The sequence below is a fragment of the Prionailurus bengalensis genome, chromosome B3, assembly GCF_016509475.1.
Source record: "Prionailurus bengalensis isolate Pbe53 chromosome B3, Fcat_Pben_1.1_paternal_pri, whole genome shotgun sequence".
NCBI classification, from domain to species: domain Eukaryota; kingdom Metazoa; phylum Chordata; class Mammalia; order Carnivora; family Felidae; genus Prionailurus; species Prionailurus bengalensis.
The window spans coordinates 32,125,368-32,147,680 of record NC_057355.1 but is presented as its reverse complement, the minus strand read 5'-3'; the positions used below and the strand labels follow the sequence as shown (position 1 = coordinate 32,147,680).

Below are 22,313 nucleotides of genomic sequence, written 5' to 3'. Positions count from 1 at the left end.
CCGACCCCACCCAAGCCCCATACATGATTTACTGGCAGTACGGGCAGTTTTCCCCCATGTACCCTCCTCCTACGGAGGACTGTTTCTCAGGGACAAGTTTATTACAAGGAGCACACTAACCCCTTTCATAATATCTAAAGGCATACCAATTGCAAAAATATCAGGCTCTCAAGTGTGGCCAGCTCGGTGTGGGGCCTGCTTTGAGCCACGACTTTGCTGCCCAGTAGGAGCCCATGGCTTCCTCCTGGGCTGCCTCGCAGGAAGGCACGAGGCCCCCCCAAGAGGAGAGGGGGAAGCTGGAGGAGAGAGGAAGCCCTGTGTCTGGTTCCGTGGTGGTGAGATCCAAGGCTGAGGTGGGGCTGAGCTGGAACGTGAAGCTGTTCTGGGCTGAACCTCACCAAGGCCAGGCAGGAGAAGACCGCAGTGAGGCTGAGGCTGGTGGCAGAGCCAGCATGGGGAGGGGCCTGGATGTGGCCTCCCCGGTTCCGCTGGCTCCCAGACCAAGAGCCTACACCACCAATTACTTCCTCTGGAGCCCTTGCTGGCTTCCCAAGACGAAGGGTGCAGACCAGAGCCCTCTGGAAGCTCCTGGTGTGGGCAGACCTCCATCCAACCACAGCGACCCCTGGCTTCTGGTGCTGGTCGCTGATCCGGGGAACTTGCTGGCAGAGAGGCTGCCCTGGCTGGGGGGGGGACGCTGGGGACGCTGGGGAGGGAGTGGGCTGGGAGGAAGGGAGGACCCCAGCACAAACAAGGACACGGTGGCTTCCCACACCCTCGGGGCTGGGCTCTGTTGACCTAGGCCCCCGACAGGGCCGTCTTCCGGAAGGCCTGCAGGGCCGGGTTGTGCAGCAGCGTGTAGGCCAGACCCCAGCGGGCCCTGCCTTGGCGGGCCCTGGGCCCTGCTCCTCTGGCCACGGGGTCCTTGGTCTGCAGCAGCTGTATCCCTGAGAGGGAGAGACTTCCTGTGAGTCACTCAGCAAACACCCAGCCAACCCCTCTGGCGCCAAACCTGAGCAGTCTGAAAGCCTCATGTGCGTTGTTGGGGAGGCTGGTGACCCCGGGGCTCCAGGGGCCCGCTCATAGGGTGGGAGGTTGGGAGAAGTGTGGGCCGCAGAGGGGTGTTTGTAAAGGCTCAGGGTGTTGTCCTGCAGGGGGCAGGCAGAAGAGAGAGGGGCCAGCTCTATGGAGGGGACTGGAGGAAGGGCTGGGACAGCCAGCTCGGTACCCACCTCCCTACTGCGAACTTCCCGGGCAGTAAGGAAGGGGAAGACCTCTCATTCTCTGCGTGAGAAGGGTGTGTGTGTGTGTGTGTGTGTGTGTGTGTGCATTCTTACGGAACGCGCAGAGGGAGACAGTGTGCGGTGGGATCAAGGAAAAAAATTACCTCGAGAGGCACCAGGAAAATGCTCACTTCCCTTCTCCCGCAGGCAGCGGAGGGAGAGAGGAAGTGAGCGTTTTCCTGCGGTTCACTCCATTGTACGTCGTACATACGTCCTATGTGTGGCAGGGGGCGGGGGCATGCCTCGTCCCTCCGAGAAGGTGGGCTCAATTCCCGCCATCCCCAGGGGGAAGGCCCACCTTCTTCTTCCTCCCCGTGTCTGAGGCCATCCTGGGGGCCCCGGAGAGGCTGGGGCCGCTGTGTTCGCAGAAGCAGGTCACAGAATGCTGTCGTGGCTGGATGCAACTGGCTGGCCTCGATCTTCAAGAAGCTGCAGTATGTGTGGTAGCCTGCGGTGGGTGGAGGACGGCAGCGCTGGGGGAGGAAGCCCCCCCCCGCTCCGCCGCCACCCCTAACACACGTACCGGAAGTGTCCTGAGCAGCCTGCCGGCGCGCCCCCGGCCCCCTGAGAGCACGGAGCCTGCGCTGCCCGTGGGTCCCCCGCCCACACCTGCCACAGTCCCTCGTGGACTAGCTCGGGGCAGAGCCTCCCTCGCTGCTTGCACAGCCTAAGCAACCCCTGCTCCTGGCCCCTGCCCAGCGGCCCTACCGGGGTCGAGATTGGCGGCTCGAGGTGGCAGCAGGCTGAAGTCCATCTGGCCAAGGTGGACAGCATTGTAGAGGGCAGAGAGGAGCACTCGCCAGGCAGCCACCACGGCGCCCACCAGCACGTTGATGGGGAAGAGAAAGAACGTGACTGCGGAGAGCGCTCGCCTGGGGTGGGGGGAGAGAAAAGGCTGAGGCTGGCCCTCCCCCACCAAGCCCGTTCCTCGGGGTCAGGGTCAGACCTAGGTACTAAGCACAGCCACTGTTGTTCACTGCCTATCATTTATCGAGTATACCTTCTAAGCACCCTGCTCTGTGCTGGGCCTGCTCTCTTCCCCCCACCACGCTGGGAGACAGGTGGTGGTACTGAGGCCCAGAGAGACTGGATGGCTTAGCTAAGGCTATCAGTGGCAGAGCTGGGGCTTATGTCCTGGAACTTTCTGTGACCCCAGTGTCCCATCTCCCTCCTCTGCGTCCCTTGTCCACTGACTCCGAGTCTCTCCTGGGGCTGAGGTCCTCCCACAGCCTTTCCATCTAACATGGAAACGTTTCTGTTAACCTGCAAAGAGGGAGACACATGGTTTTGGGGAACACAGAGGGTCCAGGGGAGAGCGGTGCTGATCCCCAAAGCAAGAAAGCCTCATGGAGTATTTCTGGCACTGTGACAGGTGAGCAGAGAGGTATTCTGGAGTCGGCTGGGCCACTGTTCCCTTTCTCTTTGGGAAAGTCAAGCTCTCCTACCCTCCGCTGGGCTTCCCGAGAAAAAAGGGAGAGATGGCAGCGGAGGAAGAAGGACACAATAGGAAAGACCCCGAAGAAGAAGAGGCTGAGGTCCTGAGGAGACCACAAGCCCAGGAGCTGCCTCACCGGTTGGTTAGCTCTGGGTGTCCATGGCGAGTCTCTAGGAAGATCCAGTGGGCTGCCATGTTCTGCAGGACCACGGCCAGGACCAAGGTCAGCCAGAAGGGCCTGCAGGTGGGGTGGGGAGGATGTCACTGTTAGTGGCCCTCTGGGCGGTGGGCCTAGAGCCCTCAGCTCCTTGCCTCTCTCACCATGAGGACTCCAAGGATCGGAGGAGCAGGAGGTTCCTGCCGTGGAGCACGGGCATGAACACCAGGAAGGCAAGGACCATGATCCCCAAGAAGAAGATGATCTGTTGCACCAGGAGCCCTGCAGGACAGGGAGGTGCAGGGGGACAGACATCAGGCTCTGTGGGACCCCAGCCCACCCTGGCACTCCCAGGAACCCAAGGGCTTAGGAATGGGGCAAACCTGGTTCCAGATCCCTGCTCTGCCGCTGCCTTAGCTGTGCCAACTAGAACACGTTACTGTACCTCTCTGAACTTCGGGTTCTTCCTCGGTCAAATGAGGTCATGGCCCCTACCTCAGCAGGCTTGCTGGGAGGATCCAATGATATAATGTCTGTGGCAACTCTTTGAAAACCACCAAGTGCTTTGCAAACGTTATTTCCCCCCAGTTGTCCCCAAGCCCTTGGGGACAAGATTGCATTTTAAATTAGTGTTGCATTCCTATTGGCCAGAGTCCTGGCACACAGTTGATGCCAGAAACTCGACTATGGAAACAACTGGCTACTTGTTTACACGAGGTCATGTGTCTAAAAGAGCTTGGGAGGTATAAAGTCTACCAAGAGGAGGAATTACAACTTTCTGCACTAGTAATTTCTCTTCTCCTTTGTCATTCTTCTCCCCCTCCCCCGGGGAGGTGAGGACCGAAGGAACCAGCAGGCAGGGAAATCAGGCCCTGGCTTTTGCCACACTGGCCCCAGCCCCCTCCCATTTCAGAGGGCTTCATTCACTGCGCTGCCCGTGGGGAGAATCAGAAACGTGCTAGAAATTAACCTAACCTAACCCTCTCAGGGCAGAGCCCCCTTTGCAGCCCCAACAATGACCACAGAACCCTGCTTGCATACCCCCAGTGATAGGGATCTCATTATCTCCACAAGGCAGCCCACTGTGGCATAACCCACCCTTATGTAAGCAGGAATGTGCCTCCGTGAACTTCCCACCTTCCAGCCCTGGGTTCACCCTCTGTGGAAACACCTGGTGGCAGTGAGGGGCCATCCTCATGTGAGGGGTATCCTTTCCCCAAGGGCTTCTGCGCCTGCCCCTCTCCCTCAACCTGAGCGAGCCTCCAGAAGGCAGAGAAGGCAAGGTGGGTCCCTCTTGTTGATCTCGCCCCAGTTTGCCCCAGCACGGGTAGACACCCAGGGGCAGCCAAGACCTGCTGAGTGCTCTCCCCTCCCCAGCTGGGGCGGGGGAGGGGGCAAGGGGGTGCTCACCAAGGCAGGTAAAAGCAGTCTGGTAGGCACTGAAGCTCATCCAACAGAATATGGCCTGGCGGGAGGGGTGGGGACTCCGGGGCAGGGGGCCCAGGTCCAGGGCAGCCCCTCGGTACAGAGCTTGCAGGTTGACCCTGGTTGGGGGAAGGGGGTGAGGAAAGCAGAGATCTCAGGGAACACACACACTCCCTAAATTCCTCCTCTGGGCCAGTCTCTGGCAGAATTCCCTGTCTCCTTACAACCTATGGCCACAGGCAGGAAGGCCAAGGGCTGTGGGAGCCAGACAGGGCTTCCTGGAGGAGGTGGTATCTGAGTAGAGTCTTAAAGGATGAATGAGTGTAAGTTTTAGTGCAAGGCAGAGATCGAGGGAGATGAGTTCAGGTGGAAGGCTCAACCTGAGCCAAGTCAGAAAGGCGAGGAAACGATTGTAGGAACGGAGAGTGACTCGCAGGAAGCAAGGTTCCAGGCAGGCAGAGGCTTGAGGGCCTTGAACGCCGGCCTAAGTAGGGCCAACCCTGTGGGAAAAGATCCCTGGGTAAACACCCTGGGGCCTGGCAAATGCACACTCTGCCGTTGCTCCCCTTCCCACCCACGCTGCTCCTAACCAGAACCTTCTTCCCCACTCTGCTCACAGCTCACAGTGTGCGGGCAAGCGAGGCAGTCTGGGATTCAATGGCCCATCACAATCTCTTCAGCGCCCCAGCACCAGCCGGGCCACCTCCACAGCCACGCTGGCATGTGGCAGGTTCACTCCAGTCCCTGTTTCTGACACTGTTCCTCCTGCCTCTGGCCACCCTTCCTCCCCCATCTCTTGCCTCTTCCAACCCCCGGCTTTCCCAGGCTGCCTTCCAGCCCACCCAGGTGGTCCCTTCTCAGAGGGCAAAGTCCACACCCCAGCTTGGGGTCTTCCAGCCTTGGATCACTCCCACCAGACAGGAAGCCCGGGAGGGTGGGCACGGCGAGGCCCCGCCTTCTCCACCCACCACAGGGCAGCTGGGCAGGCGGACACAGTGACCACCTGGGCCTGCAGTGGCTCTCCCCTCTTCCCAGACCCAGGGCTTTCCCCACAGGCCTCCTGGCTCAGGGCTCCTGCACCTCTTCCCCACAGCTGCACTGGGGAGTCAGAGCCTGCCACTGACCTGTGTGTCACCAGTGAGCGGATCAGCATGAGGAAGGTGAGTGAGCACGACAGGACCAAGGCCGAGATGTAGCAAACTGAAGGGGGGGAGAGAGAGCAAAGTGGACGGCCTCCCCGGGGCCCCCAAACTGCTGCCGGGGCGGTGCCCAGGTAGGAGTCACCCCTGCTCCCCACCCACGCTCCGCCTTGAGTGGAGACAACCTTGCCACCACCCCACCCCCTGTTCTCAGACGCAGTGCAAGTCAACATTCTCAGCGGTCTCCTGCCCAGCGACTTGGCGGCCAGGACAGGGAGAAGCCAGCTCTGAGGCTGCAGACCTGGTCTTCACATCTGTCTTGCTGCTTCCATTGCGGCGTGTTGGATTCAGGCCTAGCAAGGATTGGGGGCCGCAAGCCTCCTGCCCTCCATCAACACCCAGCCTCAGTCTGCACCCTCACAACAACTCCACGGAAGGGGTGCTGGGCTGACCAGGGGCCTGAGGCTCAGCGAGAGGGCCTGACCCACCAGTTGCGCTGCTGGGAAGTGATGGCTCGAGACCTGCAATTGTTTCCAAGCAGACCCAGAATCAGCCTGGCGTGCCTGCCCCCTGATCGCATCAGTCACCCTAGGGAAGCGTTCCTGGTGCCTGTGTTCCATCCAGAGACTGGGGAGCAGGAGCAAACACACAAGGAGAGGCAGGCACTAGTTCCCTGTAGCCTCAGGTGTCGGAGAGGTGGGTCTCTGCACTGACAGCACAGCACGACCTCCCGGAGCTGTTAAAACCCCTCGTGGCCCCGGCTGCACCCCAAGCCAATGAAATCAGAATTTCTGGGTGTGGGACCCAGTCCTTGGCTTTTGAATGCAGCCCGGCTTGAGAGCCACAGCACTGGGGGCTGCGCAAAGATAGAGCCTTAATGATCCATTTCAATCGGCCATTGACTGAAATCAACCAGGCCATCAGACAGGTATTGAGGGCCTGCTAACTTCTTGAAGTTAGGCTGGTGGTGGAATCACCAGGAGGGCTTGTTCAGTCATAGAGGCTGAGCCCCACCCTCAGAGTTTCTGGAGTCTGGCAAGCGGCTTGAGCCTTGGGATTTTAAAAAAAGTTACCAGGTGATTGTCAGGCACAGCCAGGCTTGAGAACAACTGCTACCTAAGAAAGCACTGGGCACATGCAGCTCTGTCCTGCTCCTCTTGCCCTTCAGGAGCCAGCTCAGCACCAACAAGAGGGCGCTCTGGACCACCTTCTGCCAGGTGAGGGGCCTGTCTGTGAGCCTGTGCAGGTGAGTGGATGGGTTAACGCGGCGGGGGGGGGGTGGGGGGCAGCCCCCTTGGCCCCAGGCCTGGCCTTTGATCTTTGTTCATCTACCTCCGCTCCTTTCTCCCTCAGTTGGTTCCAAACCTGGGTCTCTCCAAATCTTGGTACCCACAAAATCCTCCTGCTCTCTGCTTCCTCCCCCCAGATAGATCGGTCTTCCCCCCCACTGGGTTGAGGGCCTCAGCGACAAGGCTGCCTCTGTAGCTTTAACACCTGTTTTGCAGTAGGGAAAGTCAAGTCCAGAGAAGTGAAGTGGCTTGCCCAGGGTCACACAGCTTTTAAGCGATGAAGCAGGAGTTCCATCTGAGCTGTCTGATCTAGTCCATGTGACTCAGAGGCAGGGCCCTCTGTGAGCGATGCTAGGCTTATGGTCCAGGTGCCCAGTGGGCAGCCGGAAAATAGGGTCTTGGGGTTCAGCAGACATTAGCTCCTCAAGCTAAGCACAGACCAAAGGGCCCCTGAGCCCGGATATAATCTCAGTCCCACCCCTGGCTTACTGAGTGGCTTTGGACATAGCTCTGGACCCTCCTGGACCTCAGTTTTCCTCATCTGCGGACTAGGAGAGCAAACACTGCTCTGTTTGGCCCCTGAATCCAACAAGATCCAAAGTGGAAGCATTTAGGCTTGGAAGCTGCAGCAGGTGATTGTAAATGCCAGTGTGGTGAGTAGAAAAAGTCCACCATCCTGGACATGTCGCCTCCTGCCTCTGAGCCTCCATTTCCTGTTCCTGCGGATTGATGAGGCTGAGCTAACAGGGCTGCTGTGACCTTGGATGTGGGCCGATGTGGGCCACGTCTGCTCCTGCCTGTGGCCCAGCTGACAGCCAACTTAGAAAACCTTCCTGGAGGTGTCATTTTCAGCCCACCTAGAACTTGTCACCCGTCCAACTTGTAGGGCCACATGTCCAGGGTAGCCTCTCGAATGGGAGCAGAGACGCTCAGGAAGGCGGTGGGAGTGGTGGTCAGGGAAGGAAGTGGTGACTGCACACATCTCTGCCCACCCCCACGTCCTGCCCCTTTCCGTGCTCGGCATGCCTGGTCTGCGGGGAGAGGATGATGTTAACAGTCAGGAACAGCTGCTGAGCAGTCACACCTCCACCTGCAAGGCTGGCAGCCTAAGTTCCGACCATCCCATGTTCCTCCTCGGAAGCCAGGGCACTCGTACCAGCCCAGGACCCCCAAGTCATCAGAGGGTGCAGGCCCAGGACTCCTGACCACCAGGCCTTGGCTCAAGGTGGTGGAGACTGTATTACTCTCTTAGCTCCACTCTGCCTGGCTGTGCGACCCCAAGTGAATCCTTTCCCATGCGTCAAGGGGGGACACTTCTCAGTCTCCTCCGCAGGGCTATTGGGAGGGCCTGGGAGGTAGTATAGGTGGATGACAGGACTAAGGGCTAAAGGAGGCATCAGACCCCAGAAGGGGAGGCTGGTATGGTTCCCCGGCCCACAGGCTCATTGTCAAGGGAGGGAAGGAGAAAGGAGATGGCCCAGGAGGATAGGGATTGAGGAAGAGAAAGCATCATCCTGCCCAACCCCACCGGCCCAGTGTCCCACGTCACTGCCTCCTTTCCTCCTTCCCTACCCTCAGCAAGGCTCAACGGGCTGTCCCTTCAGCCCACACATCCAAGGCCTTGCCCATCTCCAGGCCCAGAGAGCTGCACCCTGGAGCCGGGGTGGGAGACACCACACAAGCTGACAAGGGGCTTGAGATGACTCCTTCAGGTCTCAGAGACTTGGAACTGGACGCTGCAACCAGCCCAGTTCGGAGGGGAGGCAGTTGAGACCCACACAGAGGAAGAGACATACCCATGAGCACCCCGCATGTCCCTGGCAAGCTGGGACTGAGCTTGGGTGTCCGGCTCAGGTCCCCCCAACGGGCCCTCAGGGACTCCGGGGAGGCCTCACCTTCCAGAGCCCACAGCTGATGCTTCACCAGCCCCACCACTTCCTGCCTGTCCTCTGAGAGCACGATCCCAAAGCCGGCCAGTAGGTAGGAGGCGTCCGTGGTGATCCCCGCCCTCACCTTCTGGATGGTGGGTACCACGCCCACCAGCAGCAGCAGGGCCACCTGGAAGAGCCCCAGAATGAAGGTGCCAGGACCTGGCCGTGCTCACACCAGGCGGCCATCCCAGGAGAAGCGTTTTCTGAGCCAGCAGGGAGACTTCGGGGGAGAAACTGCCGCGGCACACGGCTGCATCCACAGGGCCAGCACCCGCCAGAATTCTTGTCTGCCCCGAGAGCGGCGTCCTCCTGCCCCTACCCCTCACGCCACGAGCAGATCTGACTTTGGCCTAACAGGTGGCAGCCATATTTCCAAGCGGCACAGCTGTGCACATCTGTCTCTCGGACAACTGTCTAAACCTCAGAACATGAAATTTCCAATTTCCCGTGTTGGCGAAAGCCGCGTCTCATACGGATGAGCCCAGGCTCACCGGGGTTCACGTTTTGGCTATCGTGAGGTATTAGCAATAGGAACTTGGCCAAGTCAAATCCACCTCTCTGAGCCTCAATTTCCCCCATCTGTCAAATGGAGAAAAAAATCCTGCCTACCTCCCAGGATTTGGGCTTTTTGGTTTTCTGGGGGTGTGCTGGGGGGGGGGGGAGGGGAGTATTTCTTAAACACATATTCCTTCCTAACTGCCCAAATCTGCCTAAAACTTCCCAAATGCTCAAAGAGGAAAGTAATTCTATTTCCTCTATTTTACAGCTGAGCTAATGGGTTCAGAGATGTTGAATAACTTGCCCAAGGTCACACAGGAGGCAAATGATGGAGTCAGGGTTTAAATCCATGTTTGTATGACTCCAGAACTCATGCTCTGACTCTATCTGAGCCCAGTAGGAGTTGACACCCCCTCTCTTCTGGGTCAGCCAGCATTCCCAAGATGTCCAGAAACAGCTAGACAGGATTGTAGTTTGGGCTTTGGGGGAGCTGAGCTGGGCCTGCGCCATCCCAGGCTTGGGGGTTGGGAGCAGGGGTCCAGAGGCAAATGGCACTGCGGGGACAGGACATACCTGGTAGATGGCTGTCCCCGTCAAGGTGGCCGAAAGCACCAGCTTCAGAGGGAGTCGGAATCCTGCAGTCGCCAAAAGGAGGGATGTGGGAAGCCCAGCACCACTCAGGCCTGGGAGCCCCCACCCCTCCCAAAGAGCCCAGAAAAAGGGCCAGGACTTACAGGACCCTAGACCACCAAAGCCAGGCCAGGGGCTTTCCCCTTGTCCCCAGCTGGGGCTGTTCCTCCTGACAGGGGTTCTGGGGGACGGGAGCTGGCCTCCCACTGCAGCTGTTTCGTGCAAGGAATGGGTGAGGTCACCTGCCACTCTTGACCTCAGCTCCCCACTCCATACCTCGCTGTGGAGTGTAGATGTAGTTTCCGTAGCAGATCCAGACCCGGGACAGGAAGCCGTGCTTGGAGGTGTGGGAGCTGCGGAAAGACCAAGGCAAGCAGGTGCCCTCAGGTGAAACCCCTGCCCTGAGCCTCAGCCCCAGAGTTTGGCTTATTCCTCACTCTGCCCCACCATGCTGCCCAGGGACAGCCTCTAGCCTGCCTACCAGCTCTGCCCACTGGCCCACAGGCAATGCCTAGGACCTCACCTTCTTTCCAGCTTCTTTCGGCAAAGGAGGGTCCTCAGATATTCCTCAGAGTAACTGCTCTGCAGCCCCTGTGGAGACAGACAAATGGACGAGCAGATGAGACCTGGAGATGGCCTGGAGCCATCCCTGGGTCCCTGGCTCAGGGAACCACAGTGGGCTCCACGAAAGCTTCTTGCCTGTAGTAGGGTGCAGAGGACTGACCTGGGGGGGGGCGAGGTCCGTGCCCCCTTAAGTTGCCCTTTCTCCTCCCCAAATATGAGACTATCAGTCTCCTAAAAATACTCAGTGTGAGCAGTTCTTGAGGTCTGTCTCCAGCTCTCTCCTGCTTTAGCCACTGCTCACTGCTTCCCTCCTGGCCCACAGGTCTCTGCCGGCTGAGACTGGGGCAGAAGGGAACCTATGTCCCACGGGCACATCCCTGACCAGGACACAGGAGGGGGCCATTCCAGGTCACATCCCCCAGGCCTCTCCTCCGACTCCAAGGAGATCACAAGGGTCACGGGATTTGTCTAAGCCCCATCCCAGGCCTTAAGCGGCCTGCCAAGTGGCAGAGGCCCACGGTAAGATGGGGTTAGCCCCTGCCCCTGATCATGAGACTGCAAGCCTGTCACAGGTTGCCATGGCAACCCTGAAACCCAGGGGAAGCGTGGGTCAGCTGGAAGCTTGACTGGGTCCTTTGAGGCTTAAACCTCCCTGACCCAGGGCCAAAGAGAATTTTACTTCTCCCAGGACTTCTCAAGAGGAAAGGCATGCATGGAGGGAGAGGTGAGGCAGAGAAGATCCCTGGAGGGGGAAGGAAAGGGACTAGGCAGGGTAGAGACGTGCCCAGTGTTACCACGTAAGAGCCAAACCCAGAGTCGGGTGGGCCCACGGAGGACCCAGGGCGGCCACTAGAGAACCTGAGCCCACCCAGCCTCTCCCGCCTCACTCCCCTTCTTCCTTGGGGACCTTGGCTCCCTGTCTAGCTTCAGTCCCAGCCCCTCTCCAGAGCTCCAGGCCCGTGGGCCAGCTGCCTGCCACACCCCCTTGACCGCGCCCCATCCCCTGCACACACGCGCACACCCACGGTCCGTATAGCAGCCACCTCCCTACTGTCTCTCCCACGCGCCGCCTCAAGCCTGGCCTTCACCTTCCCCAACTAAAGGGTGTAACCAAGCCCTTTCGGCATCTGAGTCCCCAACCTTTCCTGAGTCTGTCCCCCTCCCCCTGAGGGCCTCTGTGGGATGGTTTTCTTCCTCTCCTCCCCCACCAGGAAGAGTCCTTGACCCCCCCAGTTCCAAGCTAGCCCACGGCTGGGGGATGGGCCCCGTGCTTCCCACATTGCCCTGTGGATCTTCGTTGCTGCCTGAATCCCCCCCAGGGCACTGGGAGCTCCTGGAGGTCAGACACAAGTCAGTGGCTCTGAGTCCAGGGTACCTCGCCTGGGGCCTGACACTTGGTAGGTGCTTAGAAAGCTTCCTAATAAGATTGCCTTGTTTTGTAAGAATTCTCTCTCGTTATGATGTACCCACCCATCGATCTAAAAACTTCACAAATATGTGTGGAGTATCTATCGTGTGCTGAGACCTGGCCAGTGCTCCAAATTGTGTGTGAACGAAGCAGACACAAGCCATCTCTGCCCCTTTACTCCTCTTTTCCTATACCTGCACACCTTCTCCTTATTCTCTCCCTACTCCAAATCCTTCCTGTCCTTCAGGGCCTCTACTGAAGCCTACCTCCTCCAGGAGGCTCCTCACCGCCCCCCCCCCCCAACCCCACCCCGGCCTCAGTTCTTCCAGCCCACCCCTTCATCTGCCTTTATCCAACCATATCCAACCTAGAACTGATTCACGAAGCGACTCTGCCCTGGGTGTTTCCTGAATCATGTCGGCATCTGCGGGGCTCCTAGTGGGCACACGGCCTCTGGCCTGTCTCATTTCTCCACCTGGAGCCTCCGTGTCTCAGAAGCAGAGCTCTGACTTCTGCCTTCTGGTCCACTTCCCTTTGTTGGGTCCCCATTGTGCGTCCGGCGGGGTGCCCCAGGCATCCTGGGTGCCAGCTGAGGGCCTGGCCTAACCTTTGCCCTGGGAGGGGGGACTACCCAGTCACTTGGTGACTCAACAAATATTTTCTGAGCACCTGCTATGTGCTATGCCCTACACGAGGCGCGATTGCCCACAGGGTACCAAAAGACATACAGGAGCTCAGGGTGTCGGGCGTGACCAGAAGCCCAGCCCAGCCCTGTCCCTTTACCTCAGAGCCCGCTCCTGTCCTGTGGCTGAAGCTTCTCACCAGCTGCACCGGGTACCAAATGCTCAGGAATCCGAGGCCCAGAAGCAGAGGCAGGGAAGCCAGCAGGGAGTAGTACTTGTAGATCTAGGCAGACAGACAGACAGATTTCCAGACACACTAACCTCCTGCCTTCCTCCCCCAACAGAAGGCCAGGATCAATTTCCCTTCCCATTTCACTCCCACCTGCCATGAGGGTGGCCTGAGGCCTCTGGGTCTCTCATGCCCACCCCCTACCTGGGCCACTCAGCACCAACCTCTCGCTTCCCCTTGTGAGGCCCTGTGGAGATGCTCACCCTCCCCCGGGTTCCCGGACTCCCACAGCCCTAGGAGGAGCCAAGAGAAGAAGCTATGTAATCCCCTCCTCCTTGCAATGGGGTCTGAAACCGGGGACACCCGCTTTCTACGTTCCTTCGTTCCTGGGCTTTGGGCACAGGCCCCTGAAAATTAGAAGAGGGCCTAATTTTGTCTGTGTACCATTGCGACCTGGGCATCGGGGAAGTACATGCCCTACCTCCCGGCACCGAGACCTTCCCCGGGTTGGGCTCCTTCTGTATTCACTCACTTATTTGTTAGTTCAATACGTTTTTACCGGGAGCTCAGTAGGTGCCAGGCTCTGAGTGGTGAAAAAGACCAGTCAAGTCCCAGCTCTCAAAGAAAGCAACCAATCTGCATCTCTGCCCTGAAGGATTGGTGTTATCAACTCCGTTTACAGGGGGGAAACCGAGCCTCAGACTGGTGATGTGGTTTCCTCAAAACACTTAGCATCACCTGGCATCATTTTGTATATTTACTTATTGTGTCTTCCCTTCCGGAATGACAACTGTTGGGATGCCAGGGACTTCGTCTGTCCCGTTCACAGCTGTGTTCCAGTGCTTGGAAACATCCCTGGCACGGAGTATGTGTTTCAAATATGTTTGTGGAAGGAAAGGAGGGAGGAGGGAGAGAAGAAGCTGGGTTCAAGCTCAGGTTGTCTGGCTCCACCCTTGGGGCTCTAGATGGGGCAGCGTCACACCCCCAGCCAGCAGCCAGTGAACCAGGTTCTGAGGTTCTAGAATTCTCTTTTTACCCTCCAAGACCATCCCCCTACTCGGGGCTTGTCTTCCTCCATCACTCCTCGCCCCCACTCCAGCCTGACCAAAGGAAGGCTGGGGAGTCCATAATGGAGGGATTTCAGGCTCTCCCTTTCCCCTCTCTGTCCCCTCCTAGACGGTGCTGAGGACAGGCCCAGCCTCGTCCCCTGTTCTTCCCACAGACGGCCCAGTGTGGAAGGGCCTGTGTTTACAGGAGTGGAGTTCTGTGCACAGTGGAAGGCAGCAGAGAAGCCCAGCGCATAGATAAGAGGAGCGGAGCCATGCTGGCTCATGCAGCCCTCCATGCCCCTCTGCCTCAGGCTGCCATGAGTCCGCGGTTACCTTGGGTGCCTGGGGGCACTCTACCCTCTGCCACACCTGGACCCCGAAGTGAGCCCAGGACAGTGTGCTGCCCAGCAGGTGTGCGGCTCCGTGCCTGACCGTGGCACAGGCGGCCAGAGGGTAGTAGAGGGCAGGGTAATAGAGCAGGGCGAGTATCTTCCAGGGCCCTGGAAGGCAAGAGGGGCAGAGGGAGACACGTGCTGGAAAGGCAGATGTGGGGCCTGGGTCCAGCCCCCCCCCTCCCCCCCCCCGCCCCGCCAGGCCGCTCTCCTGCCTCCGCCTTCTGAGCCCCTCAGCTGGTTCGGTGAGCCAGAGGCCCACATTCAAATTCACGTTCTGACTAGTACCGGCGTTGTGATCTCGGGCAAGTTACCTCTGGGAGCCTCACTTTCTCCATCTGTAAAATGGAAATGGTGGTAGTATATTAGCAAAGACATCATGAGAAGACACAAGGACGGCGCTTAGCCCAGGTGCCTGGTCAGCTGTCAATAAACTTAAAGTTGCTACTTTATTACCTTTCCCTTTCCCTTCCCGGACCCTCCTCAGGGTCCTCCGGTGTGAGATGGGGCTACCACCCACCCTTTGCAGGGTCATTGTGAGGACTGGTTGATCTGAAGAGATCAGGTGGAGGACAGTGGCCCCTCTTGCTGGCAGCTGCCCTTTGCACCCTCGCTTCCTTGAGCCCAGCTCTCAATTCTCCAGAACCCCTCCGGCTTTCTCCCCGCTCTCCTCTGTTCTCGGAGGGCCAGGCTGCCTGGGGGATTCAGCCTGCGCTGTTCTGGGGGTGCGGTTTGCACAAGAACAGAAGAGGCGGACAGGGCGGTAGTGACCCAACAGCTGGGACCCACAAAGGGCAGGTTTCATGCACTGTGGGAGCAGCTGGGAGCTTAGCGGGTCAGCATCTTCCCGGCAGCTTACGACTTACGACTCGGATGGGGGCTACCTGACTCGCTACAGAAGGGCCCTGCCCCATGCTCCGAATTCCCACCCGGTGCATCCCACCGATCTAGCCCCAGGGCCTCAGCTGCACTGGGTACCTCGGCTAGTGGGTGAGGCCAAAGTCAGGAAGGGCAGCGGGTCCTCGGCGGGGAACAGCAAACACAAGGAGCTGAAGAGGACCGTGAAGACAGCGGCAGGCACCATCCAGGTCCTGTCCCCAGCCAAGAAATCCACAGGGCTGGCACAGAGACAGGGACAGGACAGGAGGGAGTCACTCAGGCCCTGTACCCCCACCCCCATTCCCTTGTGCCACGTTCCATAAACCGGGGAGGTAGAGGTGGAAACTTTCCCGATGGAAACTGAGGCCCCATCACCCATTCATCCCACACGTATTTGTGGGGTGCCCACTGTGTACCAAGTTCTGGGCCTTGTGGCAAAGGGACTCCAGGACATCCTGCCACACCTGGACCCCGAACACAGTAGGAACAAGCCAGAGCACCTCCCTCCGCCCACCCTGGAAGCTCCGGGAAACAGCTGCCTCCACACAAATCAGTCTGTCTGGGCTGGCAAACCTTCAGAGAGCTCGGAGAGTCACAACATCCTTGTGCAATAGCCACCGCCCCGGCCTGGGTGTGGCCCGGGGCAGAGGGCAGACAGCGGGCACAGCCGTCCCAGGCCCTGGCCCTCTGGGTTCAGGGCAGGCCTCTCAGACCTTCCGCTTCTGTCATCCAGCTTCACCTCATGCCTCGAGAGCTCCGTCCTGATTCCTTCTTCCCTCCAAGCCCACAAGCTCTTTCCTGGGTCCACCAGTGACAGAAACCCCAGGCTAGTCCTCCCCAAGACCATCATGGCAGGACCCACCTGGGTGTGTGGTCTGGGCCTGGGAACGAGGCTGTCTACACTGGGGCTCCCATCACCACCTCCCCCAACACTTTGTTCTCTCCCGTATAAGCCTGCCCAGGCCCATCTCCTCAGGGCCATCCTTGTCCCAGGCTCTGGGGTCACAGGACTAAAGGAGATAGGGGAAGAAAGTTCTAGCCACAGGGACTGGAGATCAGCCTCTCATGATCTGCCTTTAAACATCGGGGTCTGGTGATACCCTCAAGAGAAACGAACCCTCATGGGCATCCCCTGTCCAGACCATGGGCCATCTGAGGAAATCTATCCTGGAGCCGGGCCCTGTTGGGTTTGTGTCTCCCTGGGCCTGGAACAGGAGCAGGTGGGCCTGAGCGGGTCCCCCCCTCTTCCCTCTGGGGCTCCTGACTAAACTGAGAACCAGGTAGGTGTAGGGAGAGCCCCCAGGCTGAAAGGATGGGGACGTCACCGAGACCTGAGCTGACGTCTAGGTACCTAACAAACCACCACGCTCCCAGAGTGGCTCCTGTCAGCCGGGCCACCTGAGTGGGAGTGCCCAGGCCTTGGCACCAACCTGGGCAGTCCAGGCCTGCCGTGCCCGCAGCGGGGCCAGAGCTGGCGGCGCCTCACAAGCACAGCCAGCATCAGCAGCACAAGGATCTGAAAGGAGAGCACAGAGCAGGACGTGGGTGCCCAGACCTTTCCCTGAGGGGCTGAGTCTGAGGGCTTGGCCTCAATGCCCGGGACGCCCCCTCCCTCCCCTTCCCCCAGGGCACAAGCATGAGGCATACTGGGGACTGGCCAGAGAGAGGTGGCCAAAGTCTGCGAGGTTGGACTTGGCTGCATCCTGGTTGGGGTCCTCACCCTGGGAGAGCTCCCGGGGTCCCCCCTCACCAGCCTCAGCAGGGAACGCAAGAGCCCCTGCCCAGCCTGGCAGTCGGTTGCAAGCCAGTCCGGACTCAGGTTGGACTCACCGACAGCACAGCCAGGCAGGCGTGGAGGAGGCCGGACAGCACGCTGGGGTGGCAGGAGGGGACTTCCCTGCAGAGCGGGAGGGAAGTCTGGGTCAGGGCCGTGTAGGGACTCCCTTGGGTGTGCAGCCAGGTTCGGGGTCCCAGGCGGTCTACCCTGGGGCTCCACCCACCACCCCCCTCAACCCTCCGGTCTCTCCTACACAAGCGTGCCCAGTTCCACCTTCTCAGGGTCACTCCAGGGTTTTCACGCCCCTCGTGGTGTGCCAGCCCCGTGCCAAGCTCTGAGGTTACAGCGCTGAAGGAGACAGGGGGCTCCCAGGGGAAAACATGGGAGAAACAGAGTGGGCCAGCTGGACCTGGACCCCTCTTCTTTCTCACCCACATTCTTCCTATCCTTCAAGGCCCACTTCATTCCTCCCTCCTCCAGGAAGCCTCCCTGACTGCTCCAGCCCTCATAGACCATTGCCTGGGTCAAGCAATCAAGTGTTTGGCCCTATGGTTTGGCCCTTTGATTTGAGTTTACAAGATGGTTAGCACCTGCTGAGGCAAAGAAGGGGAAAAGTAGCTCCGTGTAGAGGAAGGAACATGAGGCAGCCGACCGTGTGGCCGGGGCCAGGCACTTTCAGTTTACAGTCTACAGCGGGGAGGGCAGGCCAGAAGCAGGTCGCAGCAGGCCTGAGAGGCACTAGGGAGCCACTGAGGGTGTTTGAACAGGGTGGTTGTTCTGGATTTGGGGAGATTTCTGTGATTCAATTTGAATCACAACAGCAGCAAGTAATACTTACAAAGAATTTGACTAAGTGCCCGATGCTGTCTGTTCCCTGTCTTAACTCAGGCATTACCTAAGAGGTGGGTGCTATCATTATCCCCCTTGTTCAGACAAGGAGACCAAAGCTCAGAGAGGCTAAGTATCTTGCCCAAATCACGCAGTTAGGAAAGCAGCAGAGCAAGGATTCGAACTGAGGTCACCTGGCTCCAACGCCCACGTCTGACCAGGCGGGAGAGGTAAGGGGCGTGAAAGGCAGTTTGAAGTTGAACCGTATGAAATGGTCATTTCCGTTCATCAAAAATCTTTGAGAATCGGCATTTTCAAACAGTTGAGCACAGGCCGTGGCTGGGGAAGGGGGGTGGCAGGGTGCGTCTCAGAGGTGTGTAGGAGCAAGAATGTACATGCCTGGAGACAGGAGAGTAGAAGGAAGGGCAGTTTCCAGAATGACCGCTGAGTTCTAGGCCTTATTCCAAGATGAGAGGTGAGGACCAGAATCACATAGCCAAGGAAGCCCGGGCTCGGTCTCAGACACTCAGGGACAGAGGTCAGACAGCAGTGGTGCGGACACCGAAGCAGAGGGGCAAGACCGCTGTTCCTAGACGTTAGGCTCTGAGCCTACAAAGGGCCCCACTCAGAGGGAAAGGCAAGCACATCTCTCTGGGTTGGGAGGGAAAGGCTGGCTATCTGATGTGGGGGGGCCTGATACCCTCCCCCCCACCGCCACAGCAGAAGGGCCTGGTGTTGGCCTCTTGCTGGGAGGCAGGCCAGGAGGGAAGCCTCCAATTCCCCTTTGAAGTGAGGGGGCGGGGGAGGCGAGTGTCATCCTGGACGGCTGCCACAGGCATCTGTGTCCCCAGGCTCTGGCTGAGAAGGTCAGTATTGGTGAGGAGGGGATAACACATGGGCAGATGTCGGGCTGGGCACACAACCTGGTCAGAGGGGCTCCGAGGGGTAGGAAAGGGTCAGCTCGGCTTACTTGGAGCAGTCCTATGCCCACAGAAGACCCCAGATGACACAGCTCACCCCATCAGACTCACTGCCCACCCCCCAAGCTTTTCTACCATGAGGGCCCCTGGCTAAGTGTGACCAGGAGACAGTCCAGCCAGCCACTGTCACCAGTGCCCACCAGCCCCAACCCCAGCCTGTTGGGGCACACTGACGTGCCAAGGGGGACTACCATCAGGAACTCCTCAAAGCTTTGCGCGCCGTCTCCCTGGGGTGTCTGACTCACTCAAGGAGAAGTGAGCCCAAGTTCATCTCCTTGGGATTCCCCTGAGCTTCCACCTTCGGGGGTGGGGTTTGGGGGACAAGCAACTAGACTTGGATTGGCCAAGTAAGTCGACTCAAGCAAACCTCCTCCTCATTCTTCCCTGGGGCGGGAGGAGGGAGCTGCAAATCCCAGATGCCACGCACATGACAGGCAGTGCTCCCCATCACGCAGGCCCTGCTATGTACCCAACTTCATTCTGAGCCATATCTGAAGAGCCCGGCCCCAACCAATCCCCCCGGGCCCTGAGGCTCCCAAGGACTCAGCTGCAGATTAAGGTCTTAACCCAAGTCAGGATCTGTGCCCTCATGGGTTCCTGGGCCCCTCCCCGTTCTGCTACTTCTCCCGCCCCCCAAAATATGCAGCAGGGACCAGGGGAGCCCTCAGGCTGTCCAGATCAGCTCGGGAAGGGGGTGGGAAACCCCTTGCTGACGGCGGAACTGCTGACCAGGTGGCCAGCATCCTGAGTGCTCCAAACAACAGCAGCCTCCCCCAGGCCTGGGTGGGGCCTCTGTCCCTGCTGGGTGACCCAAGCCTGGCCCAGCCGCAGCCCCAGCCCCAGCCCCAGCCCCTGGGGAGGCACACAGGCATGTCTCCTTCTCCAGTTTCCACTGTTGATGGAGAGCAGATGTGTATACATCTGGCTCCGCACCCCACCCCCCCAGCCTCACCTTTCCAGTACTGTAAGCCCTCAGACAGAGGCGGGGGGGGGGGGGGGGGGTTGGGGCCAGGGCCAGGAACAGGAAGGGGAGAACAGGGCTCTGGGGCCCACACAGGCGAGGAGTCCTCTGCGGCCTGTGGGGCCCAGGGAGCCCCGGCCCCTCTGCCGGGGTGCCCAGACTCAACAAAGATAGGGGCTGGCAAGTCCTCTGGCCGCACTTGACCGCGCTGTGGTTGCCCCCTGCCCCTGGTCTCGCCTGAGCACTCCTGCAAAAACGAAAGGACCCCCTCATCTTCATGGAGACTCAGAGCCAGCCAAAGGCAACAGGGTGGTATGTTTCCTCAAAGACTTTCTTTCCTCAGGTCTCCCCCTGCCCTCGCCTGCCCAGAGAACCTGACACTTGCGAACACCACGCCCCGGATGGTCACCACAGGAACCAGTAACCCCTTGAAGGCAGGCCCAACTTCCCTCAACCACTCACCCAGCACTCACTCTCCAGCCCAGCTGGAGTCACCCAGGGAGCCGCCCCAGACTGGCAGGATCTGAATTTGCAGGGATGGGGCCCAGGAGGTTGTATTTTTAACAAACCACACGGGTGCTTTGTAAGTGACCGTCCAGCCCAGGTCCCCCTCAAGTACCAACATCAGGGCAAGGGCTGTTATTCCCACGTAACAAGGGTCTGGAGCCCAGAGAGGCTGTAACTTGCCAAGGGTCACACAGCAAATGAGCGACATGGTTCATCTTAGCAGTCCTGGCCCAGGGGCTTCCCCATCCCCCCACCGGTGACCTCGGCCACACCCCACTCTCCTGGGGGACAGAGCCAGGGCTTCCAACTTACCCCTCTGGCTGGAGCTCCTGGCCACCCTGGGGCTCGTCGATGTACCAGTTGCCATAGGAGTAGTCATCCGTGGCTTGAGAGGAGGTCTGGTTCCCCACCGCCTGGGACGACATTCTCTGGCCTTTCTCCTTGCCCCCGCCCCCAGACAAGTCAGGGAAAAAGTCACCACCGATATGAAAAGAGGCTTAGGAGGGGGGAAAAAAAGGGAAGAAAGAAAGAAAGAAAGAAACCCAAACAAAAAACGTTTCTCTTTAATCCTAAAGGTTAGTTTCTTGCTTTTAGCTCTCTGGAAAAGTCTGTCTGGGAGAGAAGGCCAGGGCAGGCTGGCACGGGAAAAGGGGAAGGGCTTTTTGCGTCCCTTCCCGTCCCTTCCCGCCCCGTCTTGCCCGTTCCTGCTGGAGATAGTTATCCCCTTGGGAAGAATGCGCCCCTCAGGGTCCTTAGGTTCTTGCTGGAGCACCTGTCGGTCTGACCCCCAGCCTTTGTGCAAAGGACCATTTTCAAAGAAAGTTTGTCCAATCCAAGCTGCCCACGGAGACCCCCCCTTTCCTTCCCCCTCCCCAAAGCCACCCAGACTGACCCACAGACACACACTCAAGGAAGGGCAGGGAGGAAGGAGCTGCAGAGATGAAAGGGTGGGCGGGCAGCAGGCAGGCCTAAACAGCCTGGACCCTCCCAGCCGAGCTCCAGGTCCTTTCTGCCCTCGGGGGTTGAACCTAATCCCCCTCTTTGTTTGGGCTCCCTCGAGATACCACCCCACCCCCCCCCACCCCACCCCCGCCCAGCCTTAGCTTGCCCGTCTCTGGCTCCCTTGGCCCTCCTGATGGGATCCCATCATGGTCCTGACAAAGTCCCCCTCCCGGGGCAGGAGGCCCCAGCTCCACCCTGCAGGGGTGCGGCCAGGAGGGTCGGGCGGGCACCTGGCTACACACACATACCTGCCCCCAGCGCCTGCCCCGAAGCGCCCACACCTTTGCCCACTGTAACTGCAGCGCGCCAGTTACACACAAGTCCAGCGTCCTGCAACCCAAGGAGACAGCTGGAGCTGGGCCAGGGGCGGAGGCGGGGAGGGGGAGTCTAGCCATTCCTTCTCCTGGTGTTCCATGAAGGAAGCAATATGTGTCTCACTGGTAAACCCTTCTAGTTTCTCCAACTTGATTTCACAAGGAGATAACTCACCCCCACAAGGCGGAGATTAGTCCTTTAAACACAAACCAGACCCGCGAGTATGCGAGTATGCGAGAAGGGTCCCTCCGGTCTCCTGCTCCTCCCAGGCTGTGGGGTGAGGGTAAGGGAGGCAGGGCCTGGCAGAGGCTGGGGCTTCCTCTGCATCCTCCCTCCCCTGAGAGGCTGCACCCCTGGTCAGCTCCCCTCCCCCTCCTGGCCCCAGCTCAGAAGGGAGACAAGATGTAGATAAAGACAGAGAACAGTTCTCAGGCCCCTGTCCCAGGGTGGGGGTCAGGCCCTCTGAACCTTTGAAGGTCCCTGTCTTTCCAATACCCCAGAGGGGCCCTGGGACATGGCCCTCCCCAGCTAAGGTATTCATTCAACAGGATTTTTTTTTTTAAGGCATTCATCCATTTATTCTTTTTATTTTTTGTAAGTTTATTTATTTTGAGACGGGGAGCGGGAAGGGGCAGATGGGGGGGGGGGGCGGGCAGAGACAGACTGAATCCCAAGCAGGCTCTGCACTGTCATCACAGAGCCCGATGCAGGGCTCAAACTCACGAACTTTGTGATTATGGCCTGAACCAAAATCAAGAGTTGGACGCTTAACCAACTGAACCACCCGGGTGCCCCCATCCATTTACTCTTTTTTTTTTTTTTAACATTTTCATTTTGTTATTGAGAGACAGAGAGAGACAGAACATGAGCAGGGGAGGGGCAGAGAGAGAGGGAGACGCAGAATCCGAAGCAGCTCCAGGCTCTGAGCTTTCAGCACAGAGCCCAACGCGGTGCTCGAACTCACAAGCCGAGAGATCGTGGCCTGAGCCAAAGTCGGTGGCTTAACCAACCG

The 22,313-nt window shown here is 59.0% G+C and overlaps 1 protein-coding gene across 3 annotated transcripts; it reads right to left on the bottom strand.

The window, feature by feature from the left end:
- Positions 1-42: 42 nt before the first annotated feature.
- Positions 43-21,650, bottom strand: STRA6 (signaling receptor and transporter of retinol STRA6). 3 transcript variants are annotated; one of them, XM_043555030.1, is made up of 19 exons: positions 21,476-21,650; positions 20,297-20,480; positions 16,762-16,828; positions 16,362-16,447; positions 15,031-15,170; positions 14,367-14,390; positions 13,994-14,160; positions 12,543-12,665; positions 10,311-10,378; positions 10,064-10,140; positions 9,731-9,792; positions 8,624-8,786; positions 5,425-5,500; positions 4,286-4,419; positions 3,040-3,157; positions 2,855-2,956; positions 1,992-2,155; positions 1,582-1,731; positions 43-947 (listed from the first exon to the last, which is right to left on the bottom strand). In XM_043555030.1, exons 2-19 carry the CDS (start codon positions 20,407-20,409, stop codon positions 799-801), a joined length of 1,983 nt encoding a protein of 660 aa, XP_043410965.1. In that variant the 5' UTR covers positions 20,410-20,480; positions 21,476-21,650; the 3' UTR covers positions 43-798. The 3 variants fall into 3 exon arrangements, with proteins under 3 accessions (XP_043410965.1, XP_043410964.1, XP_043410966.1); XM_043555029.1 differs by lacking the exon at positions 21,476-21,650 and having other exon boundaries at positions 20,297-20,835; XM_043555031.1 differs by lacking the exons at positions 20,297-20,480; positions 21,476-21,650 and adding an exon at positions 16,982-17,202.
- Positions 21,651-22,313: the final 663 nt, after the last annotated feature.